Here is a 9,452-nt window from a genome sequence, read left to right as displayed (position 1 = left end):
TCCCCCTCCCCCGCGCATGCGCGCCGGGCGGCGGCGGGGCCGGGGCCGGGGCCATGGCGGAGCGGCTGCGGGCCTTCCGGCTGCGCGGCTGCGGCAGCCCGCAGAAGTTCGGTGTGGCGGCCGGGAGCCTGCGCGGGCTGCTGCGGAAGGGCTGCCGGCTGCTGCAGGTGCGGGCCGGGGGCGCGGCGCGGGGCCGCGGGGGCGGGGGGCCGGCTCGGCTCTCACCCGCCCGGGGCGCAGGTTCCCTTGGCAGGCAGCCGGCTCTGCCTCTGCGAGGACGGGACGGAGCTGAGCGAGAGCTACTTCCACACGCTGCCGCCGCAGACGGAGCTGGTGCTGCTGGGGCCCGGGGAGACGTGGCAGGGCTGTGAGTGCACCGGGGCCGGCCGGGCGGGGGGTGGCCGGCGGCGGCGGCGGGGCGGGTCGGCGGCGGGCGGGGGGGGGGTCGGCGGCGGCGGGGCCCGACCGCGGCCCCTCAGCCCCTCGCCCGCGCAAGCCGCAGGTGCCAGCGACATCGAGCGGTTCCTGGCTGCTTCCTGCACCCAGAGCCGTGCGGTAGTGGAGGCGGCGCAGAAGCTGCTGTCCGACGAGCGGGCGCCCAGGAGGCAGAAGCTGCTGGCGGATCTCATCCACAACCTGAGCGAAAACATCCTGGCCGAGGACAAGGAGGACGACAAGAAGTGGTTCGAAGGTACGGCTGCCGCCCGCCCGGAGCTGCGGCGGGGCACCAGGTCGCACTCTGCTCCAGAGTCGCTTCTGCCAGGCTACTGTTCTTAAAGGAGTTTAAAAATGTGGGAGTCCTTCTGCCTAGTGAGATTTGGCATCTGGTCAGGGGATTAGTTACTGCTTACACTAGCATGCGTTTCTAGGTTTCTTGAAAATATACCTGTATCTGCTATCAGAAAACGGTAAAAAAACGGTGTTCCCTATCGCTGTATCCCAGATCACTCTGGAACAAATTTTTCCCCATTAACACAGGTCTGCATTTGCAGTACTTTAAGTTTGCTAACAGCATATTGAAATTTGCCCATACGAGCCAGCAAATCTTCCCTTGTTTTCCTTATACCTCCTTTGCAAGGTCCCCCTCCTATTCCCAAGTCATTGTTGCAGTTCTGAACAATTTGATTTTTCATCATCTGTTAGTGTTCTGTGTATGCACATCAACGTGTAACATTTAACATCTATAATATCAGCTACTGCTCTCGCTGCATACGCTCTGCATGGTCCTTTTAAGTGCCAAAAGCAGGGTAGTCTTGAACTAGCGGAATAAAAATGGGAAAGAGAAAAAAAACCTGTGCATACTGAGTCTGTGAAAAGGGAGAATGAAAAGGGGTAAGTTTCCAGCCAGGTAGAAGCACAGCACTGCAAGTGCTAGGTTACAACACAATCTAATTGCTTTTAGGTCTAGAGTCTCGTTTTAAGAACAAATCAAGCTATATGCGATACAGTTGCGAAAGCAGAATACGAAGCTACATGAAAGAGGTAAAAAGTTTCTGTTGAAGTAACTTTGTCTCAAGCTGCTAGTAAAAGTAAATCTGTGACCACATGTGTGTGTATATATCTGTAAAAACACTTTTACAGTGCAACATACAGATTGTAGAGAAGAGCCTTAGGCTGCTATAGACACCATGGAATGATTGGTTTGGTTGGTTGTTTTTTTTTTTTTTTTACCCCTCCTCTAGGTTAGTAGTTTTATTTCAAATGTTCATCCTACAGCAAGAGATGCATATAAAAGCATAATTGACCTGATGTCAGACAAACTGAAATCTGTGAAATACAACGGATGCTACTTTGACAGAAGAGAGGAGGAAGCAGTCCGCCTGTGCACTATGGAGGGATGGTTCTCTTGTCAGGTACGTTCAGCCCTTGCTAAAGCAGAGTCATGCTTCCAACAAGCGGTGGTGTGACTTGCAGTGCTGTTAGACAAAGGGAACAGCTACATGGATGCTTGTGTAGCACAGTGTGAAGTTCGGTTGGGTGATGTCACAGCTTCCACGATCTATGGTTAGTTCTAGCAAACGGGAGCGCTGTGCTGGGGTGACAGGCAGTACACCTGTCATCACAGCCCTCTTGATTTACAGGGGCCTTTTGACAGAGATGACTGCCCATGTAAGCATTCAATCAACCCCTACAGTAACAGGGAAAGCAGAATCCTCTTCAGTACCTGGAATCTGGATCACATGTATGTACAAAGTATTAATCTACACTTACCCATTTCATGCCCTTCATCTTAGGCAGGAAAGGTAGAGCCATTGAACCTTTACCCCCTGCCCTGTGCAGTTAGTTCCCCTAAGAATAGTGCATTGTGATAAAAAGATGCTTGGATGCTGCAGCTGTTTGCAGTAACATAAAGTCCTGAAGACAGATTTATAATGTCTCTCATTAGCTGCTTTGCTTCCCTTCACATTTTCTTTGGATGAGAACGTACCCCTCCTCACCATGTTATCCTTTGTGGCAAAAAAACCCAGGCCCATTTTCAGGCATTGTGTACTTGTGAAGTAAACAGGATTTGCTAAACTAATGTCCTCAGGAAAAAAAATTATAAACCTAGTTACGGTGAAAGAATTCAAATTCTGCCTGGCTCTAAAAGAAGATGGCGGCTTGATTATTATGAAAAAGCTTTTGACAGCAATATTGTTTTCTTTTGTGTACTATAGAATAGAGAAGAAACGTGCTGTTGTCCCAGAACTGGCAGAAGCTGTCAAAACACGAGATGGAAGAGAAGTGAACTGGGAATATTTCTATCAGCTGCTGTTTACAGTGGATAATTTAAAACTTGTACATATTGCTTGCCATAAGAAAACCAATCATAATCTCAGTTGTGACAAAACTAAAATTTACAGAAAAAGGAAGCAAAACCACAAGATTTCGTAGTGCTATCTCTGGAACTGACTTCTGCTTTTTTCAAAATCATGTCATGTGGTATCACTTTTAAATAGCTCTAGTTTCTTAAACAAGAACTTACGTAAGTCTCTGGCAAAAGAGACTTGCCAAGTAATTCAACTGCAGTCTTAAAAGCATACGTTCATAATTCTACTCTCACTTACTGCAAGCCTTCCTTAGATCACACTGTGTTAAGTGCAGTAAAACAGATGTGTGTCAGGGTATAAAAATGAGGTCAGAGGCTGGCACTGATTATGCCCTACGATCTCCTTCTTGCTGTGACAAACATAGGCCCAAAACTCACAGTACACGGAAACGAAACTTGGACAAAACATTTCTTAAGAACTGAAGAAGGGGTCTTGTAGTATTTCTCTGACCATTAAGCCAAACAAAGAATATGTTAGGATAATTCTGTTGCTCTGTGCCTTTTCCAAGCAGACAACCACTGTATTTCAGGTATGCCAAGGGGCAATTCAGTGACTGAGCGGCTGGCTCCTCTGTACCTAAACACCTGTGCTCATCCACAACCACTCTATTTACTGGTGCTTTAGCTGTGCATCTCCTAGAGGGAAGAGCAAGGCCCTTTCTGTCTTTGCTTTTACCACTTTTGTTCTTTGTCATCTTTCCAATTCATTTCCCTCTCCTTTCAAACGTTTTCTGCATCTTTAGCTTGGAGTTTGCCTGAAGCAATACAAGCAATGTTACTGTAATAATAATAATCATGTTTACCTGCTGCTTTAGAGAATACTGCTTTTGTAAGACACTTCCTACCTCCGGTAACAAAATACAAATAGATCAATTTTTACTTGATTTTTTAGTTTGTTTTTAAATAGCAGCTGATAGCAACTGAACTCTTAAGGACTGGCAGTGTAAGTGATGTGAATTTTTAAAAAATAAATATAATCGCCACTATCTTTCTCTGTGTTTATGTGGAAGCAGAGGTGCATGCGTGGTTAGTGCATGCGTGGTTAATTGGGTGTAACATAGCATGGCCAATTCAGGCTAGGAAGACTGGGCACAGGGAAACAAACACGTTGATGAATGGAACACTAGCTACTTTCTGCTACATAAATAACTTCCCTGATCTCTAGGGTAGACTTTTTTTTCTACCGTGTTGTTGGTGTTCTTTCTCACCTGGGTAAATTCAGCTAGTCCACACAGAATTGTATTAAAATAGCATTGCTGTGTGACCTATACCTTACTATGTCTTGGAAATGCGGGAACTTTGCTGCAGAGAGTACTGATTTACTTTTAAACAACACACTCAATCCCCCTCCCAAACATTTCAATACGAAAAGTAAGTCTGTGTGTTTTAAAGATGGGATTTCTAATACCAATGCATTTAATCAATCGATCCTTCCAGATTGCTTTACTGAATATATGTCATCGGTAACTAAGCTAGAATGCACCTGACACTCTTTTGACATTGGGGAAGGCATCACAGCTAACATTCTGATGACAAACACAATGTCATCTGTACGGCATGCTTCCTACAAACAAAATCACCATTTTGCACAGTGCTGAAATGAAAATGAATGTGTGTGAAGGCATATTTGCTACAAAGAGGCAGTAGCAAATATGGCATTTAAGGAAAGCTGGGAGAGCTACTTCAAGATGGAGTTGTGCTGAAAACCATGAATATGCTATTAAAAGATTAGATTTTTCTGTGTTACAGAATTAGAGTGAAAAGGAGCCAAAAAATACCGTTGACAGAAACAGTGCATCAGCCAGAGTGGAAATGTGAATAAATTAACATGTCATGCATATACAATTTGTTTGGCTTACAACTTTTGAATGTTTAACAGGCTATAGCTGTAGAAATTAATATTTATTTAAACCATCTGCTGATAACATCTTTATATTTTTAGAAATGTAGAAGAAACTGTAACAATAAAGATCTGGAAGCTTATGGCATAATCACACTTTCAAAGAAGTATTATAAACACTGGGTGAGTTAACACTTCCTGAAATCTGAAGTTGCTCATTATTTTCTGAAAATGCAGGTCAAAATCACAAGTTTGGGGAACTGACCCATATCCTTAGCACTCATTCATATACCCATCAAGTCCGACATGGGATTTCGTTCCTCCTTTATCACCACCAATGCATTTGTTTGCAAAATTCTTATTCCTAACCCTTGAAGTCAATTGAAAATACTGTGGTGGGCTGCATTACACAACCATTATAAAAAGCAATGCTGACACCTGGTCTGGTGGAAGAAGGGAGCAGTCAGCTTTACGTGGTGGTCCTTCAGAGAACTGACATGCAATAAAAATGCACTCAACTTCCACGAATTAACAACACTGAACTAACACAAACATCCATGCATTGTGTTTTGCTGGAAGAACTGCATTTTACACGTTTAATTGGTTCTGGTTTAGAAGTAAACAATGCAACACAACTTGCACAACAGAGGCCAGTGTCCCCCTTTGTACTGGGCAGTCAACTGGCCGTGTCACTATCTGGATGCTGCAATGGCAGACATCGCAGAATTAAAAGAAAAAGGCCCTTGTTCTAACATGTTTTTCTTGGCTGTTTTTAAAAAAGGACCAAGACCAAGTGTTCACCCCAGGTAGGGTCTCAAATTTATATATAAAAAAGCAATAAGAACTTATATTTTCCCTGTTCTTTTCCTAAGTATTTGAGGTAAAACAATAAATTACAATTTACTTCCAACTCACTGAAAATTCAGTTAAGTCTTTGCCTTGCCCCAGATAACCGTGGGAGAATACTGTCTCTGCCAATTCCAGAAAAACAAACTCTACCAGTCCTCTCTCTCAGAAAAGCAAACTCAGACACCTTACGTCAGGAACATAACCAACCATCATTACGTGGTTGCAAAGAAAAAGGTTTAATTTGATAACACTTTGTTGTTAGGCAACATCCTCTTCCTCCTCCTCCTCATCTTCCTTTGCAATAAAATGCAGTTTTCTGGATTCTCGCCTGCTCATCATTGTGCTTGGGAGTGCAACTGCTGGGAGATCCTTTAAGAAAAACATAAAATCATAAAGGAAAGTCTGTTGTGGCAAACGGCAGACCTCCTGCCTCTCCAACACCTCACATACTTCAACATCCAAGACACAAGGCACCAACACACACCTCTTCACTTGGAAGTGGTGGCATAAACCCATAGCTATAGCAGAGGGACTTTGAGGGTATGTGGTCATGGAGAGGGCTGGCATTCCATCTGCAGGCTCAAGGATACAGAGAGGGTGAAATGCTCCACAAACAAGTCCACACTACTTCCACTAAATACCATTCCTCATGAAACACCTAAAAGAAGGCAGCATCACTTGCCCAAAGTTACAGTGTACTAAAGGCAGACCTGGGGCTTGAATTTAAAGCTCTGGTCTTTGATCAATGTGAAAGCAGAGGTGGCCAGAATCCAGCTTCCTTGCCAAAGAGCTACAATAATCGCTACTAAGAAACAGTAAAAAACTATTTTGACAGTAATGCTGTGTCTCCAGAATATAGCCGTGTACGTCATACGGAATTGGACTAGGTAATCTAAGTAAGAGAGGTTTTACATCTTAAATTAATTTGTCTGGGCAATTAATTTCATCTCTGATTGAGACAATTCTGTCTAGGGGCCAGGGATATGACTCCAGATGTCTACTGATACTGGTCAAGTTTGCCTACAATTTTGACGCTAGCCTAACTTTGAAGATGCAAGACTTCAGGGTAACAGACCCGAGCCTGTAAAGTGTGAAGAGACTGTCACCATCTTACCTGCAAAACCCCAACATCTCCAAAGATACGGTCCACTGGCATTGGCTGGTTGCTGTCTTCATCCAAGAAAGCACTATTGTCCAGTTGTATTGGCTTCTTTGGGAGATCTGCATCCTCCAAGCTGGGCCCATCTGAAAGTACACTTTTACAGCTGCTTTCCTCTTCAGTGCAGGCATGATGACACAGATTTTCATCATCATCCATTTTTGATGGAGCACCGCTTGATTTCACTGAATGTGGCTTGAGAGAAACATTATGCTCCTTTTCCTGTTTCTCTTTGTTAGTCTCTGGAGTGTCTTCACCTGTTTTCTGCTGAGTTATATCACGATCTCCTGAATCTTTTGAATGTCCATCCCCATCACGTGTTTTCAGCGTTTCCCCCAATGCAGTGAGGCTTCCACTTCCACACTCAAGTCCTTCCAGTTCTGATTTTACTAGACTCTTCTCACATTTTTTCCTCTTTGAGGGTGGTCTGTCAGCTGCTTCATGTGAAGAACGCTGTTAGAAAAAAGGTAAGATCCTAAATAAGATTACTTGAAATAAAGAAAAATAAAATCACTGCATCTCTTTAGTTGCAAGGCTGCATGTGGAACTGAAGGGCTCTATCAAGTGAGCGGCACCTCGATCCAAAGCTATATTGTTAAAAATATAATTAGTAGCAAGTGCACATGAAAAGAAGAAAAGAGGAGCAGATAGCTTACACTAAACAGTCCATCACCAGTGGAAAGCTGCTTTTCAAAGCATAAACAAGCACTGTACATGTCTAACTGGCATTTTTGTATTTTCTTAGGGATGTGGTAGATGGCAATTCAAGCAGCAGACTGGTACAGCCAAGCATCCCACCACTTGCTAGCGGCATACTAAGGGCCTACCGCCCCTTTCAGCAGTAACAAATCCAAAATCCGGCCTAGTAGCACACAAACCTGCCCCCGCACCGTATTCTGCACGCAGGTGTCTAACAAAGCGGCGGGAAAGCAGGAAAAGCAAAAAACCGTATAAATTTACCAGGGAATTCCCTCACGGTGACGCGCAGTTTGTCGCGGTTAATAATCAGCCGCAACCCCCCTGCAGTGCCGCGGCCCGGTCCCCCGGCGCTCTCCCCCCAAGCCCGGCGCTCCCGCTCCCCCCGGGCCCCCGGCCCTCTCCCCCGAACGCTCTCCCCCCAGGCCCGGCGCTCCCGCTCCCCCCGGCCCTCTCCCCCGAACCCTCTCCCCGCAGGCCCCGGCTCTCTTACCAGGCTCGTTGTCCGCGGCCCTCGACGGGCCGCCGCAGGGGCTTCCCCCGTGGGCTCAGCAGAGGCGATTGCCAAGCGCCTGTCCTCCAGGGACCCCTTCACACAGCGCCCACGAGGCCGCTGCCGCCGTGGGAGAGCCGGGCCATGGGTCTCCGTGTGGCTCCGGCCCACCGTGACCGCCCGCCGCGCCGAGCCGCCCGCCGCCATCTTGAGGAGAGCGCGGGAGCTCTCGATCGCCATCTTGTGGAGCCTCCTCGCCTGAGGAGCTGCCCGCCCTCGCCATCGCCCGGCTCCCCGGCAGCCGGCCGGCCCCCGGGCCAAAACGGCGGGCGAAGGGAGCCCTCGTCCCCGCTCGGTGGTGGGACGGGCCGGGGCCGGGAGCCCGCCCCAGCCTGCCGCAAGCAGGGCGGCCCGCCCGGGCCCATCGCCCAGCTTTCACCCACCGGCAGCTTTACGTTAATATAAGCTTTAGCAAAGTGAGAACAGAGGAGCTTGCCTCCAGATCTCCCTGATGGGCAGCTGCCTGGGGGAAAAACCCAAACAAATTCTGCCTGATCGTTCTATAGGTTATAAACGCTTCAGATCTTTTGCTTCCCATTGTGTCTTCCTTCTGGAGCGATGCTTGCTCCTGTTGTATGATGTGCGGTCTGGGAGTTATTATTCAGATATGCCTCTCAGTTCGCTTCCACAGCCCTCAGGGAACAAATTATGTCAGTAACTCAAATCCCTCTCTAACTTCAAGGACTCTGAAGATAACAAGATGAATTTCTGTGTAGCAAAGCACCCCGACACCTAGATTTAAGTATGTAATTATCTTCACTTATTTTATTGGGGGAGGCGAGGTAGCACACTTGCCCGTTTTGAGAAATTGAAGGTACTGCGTGCCCTGACGGTCTGCGCCGGAGGACGGACGGCAGCATCCACTGCAATGGAGCCCAGGGGCTCTATCCATCACATTAAACTACAGCTCTTTCTTCTGTTAATTCAGTGCTTTGAGGACGCTGTGGGGATTTTTATAATTCTGTCCGGCTGAGGGCACAGGAGCTTGTTTCTTTATAGCAGCCTTTAATGTTCTTGCTCATTGCAGAGCCGTACCACAAGTCTCAGTGGTTTGAGGATATTACCTGTGCTTCTCAATCCAGCTTAGCTGATAAAACGCTTGTCCATTCATTCCGGCCTTAAAAAACATGAGCAACAATTTCTACCGCAGAAATAAGTGGCAAGAACGTACCTATGGGAATATTCAAGTAAGACATTTTTTCTCAAAAGCATAAAGTCTCGCAGTTAAACTGCCGAGGTTTGGAGACATGCCGGATACGTTGTTCTGCAATTTCTCTTGGTGCTCAGGGGTCCTTCTGTGCTTTGTTCTTTGGCTGAGGTAATTCATATTCTCCTCAAAAAGCTTCTCAAGTTGCTCCACTCTCACAGTGTTGTTGCTTGCAGCCACAGAATACAGATGATTGTTTTTATTAGGCAGTGAAAACTTATACTCTCTCTCGTAAACAGAACAGGGCTAGAACTGGCTGAAGAACAGCATTTCTGCAGCTGGAAAACTTGGTGGTGGTTTTAATTTCCCCAATGAACTGAAAATAGAGGAAGAATTTTG

At 46.5% G+C, this 9,452-nt stretch overlaps 2 protein-coding genes across 3 annotated transcripts; one reads left to right on the top strand and one right to left on the bottom strand.

The window, feature by feature from the left end:
• The first annotated feature begins 27 nt into the window (after positions 1 to 27).
• Positions 28 to 3,797, top strand: DFFB (DNA fragmentation factor subunit beta). Of its 2 annotated transcripts, XM_037380852.1 has the most exons (7): positions 28 to 167; positions 241 to 367; positions 503 to 691; positions 1,403 to 1,482; positions 1,683 to 1,853; positions 2,082 to 2,182; positions 2,658 to 3,797. In XM_037380852.1, exons 1-7 carry the CDS (start codon positions 54 to 56, stop codon positions 2,872 to 2,874), a joined length of 999 nt encoding a protein of 332 aa, XP_037236749.1. In that variant the 5' UTR covers positions 28 to 53; the 3' UTR covers positions 2,875 to 3,797. The 2 variants fall into 2 exon arrangements, with proteins under 2 accessions (XP_037236749.1, XP_037236750.1); XM_037380853.1 differs by lacking the exon at positions 1,403 to 1,482 and having other exon boundaries at positions 1,717 to 1,853.
• A 928-nt stretch (positions 3,798 to 4,725) lies between these two features.
• C3H1orf174 (chromosome 3 C1orf174 homolog) lies at positions 4,726 to 8,154 on the bottom strand. Its single transcript, XM_037380854.1, has 3 exons — positions 7,847 to 8,154; positions 6,613 to 7,110; positions 4,726 to 5,867 (listed from the first exon to the last, which is right to left on the bottom strand). The coding sequence occupies exons 1-3, from the start codon at positions 8,084 to 8,086 to the stop codon at positions 5,757 to 5,759; spliced, it is 849 nt and encodes a 282-aa protein (XP_037236751.1). The 5' UTR covers positions 8,087 to 8,154; the 3' UTR covers positions 4,726 to 5,756.
• Positions 8,155 to 9,452: the final 1,298 nt, after the last annotated feature.

This window comes from Falco rusticolus, chromosome 3 (genome assembly GCF_015220075.1).
Source record: "Falco rusticolus isolate bFalRus1 chromosome 3, bFalRus1.pri, whole genome shotgun sequence".
NCBI classification, from domain to species: domain Eukaryota; kingdom Metazoa; phylum Chordata; class Aves; order Falconiformes; family Falconidae; genus Falco; species Falco rusticolus.
This window is presented reverse-complemented; position numbering and strand designations above follow the sequence as displayed.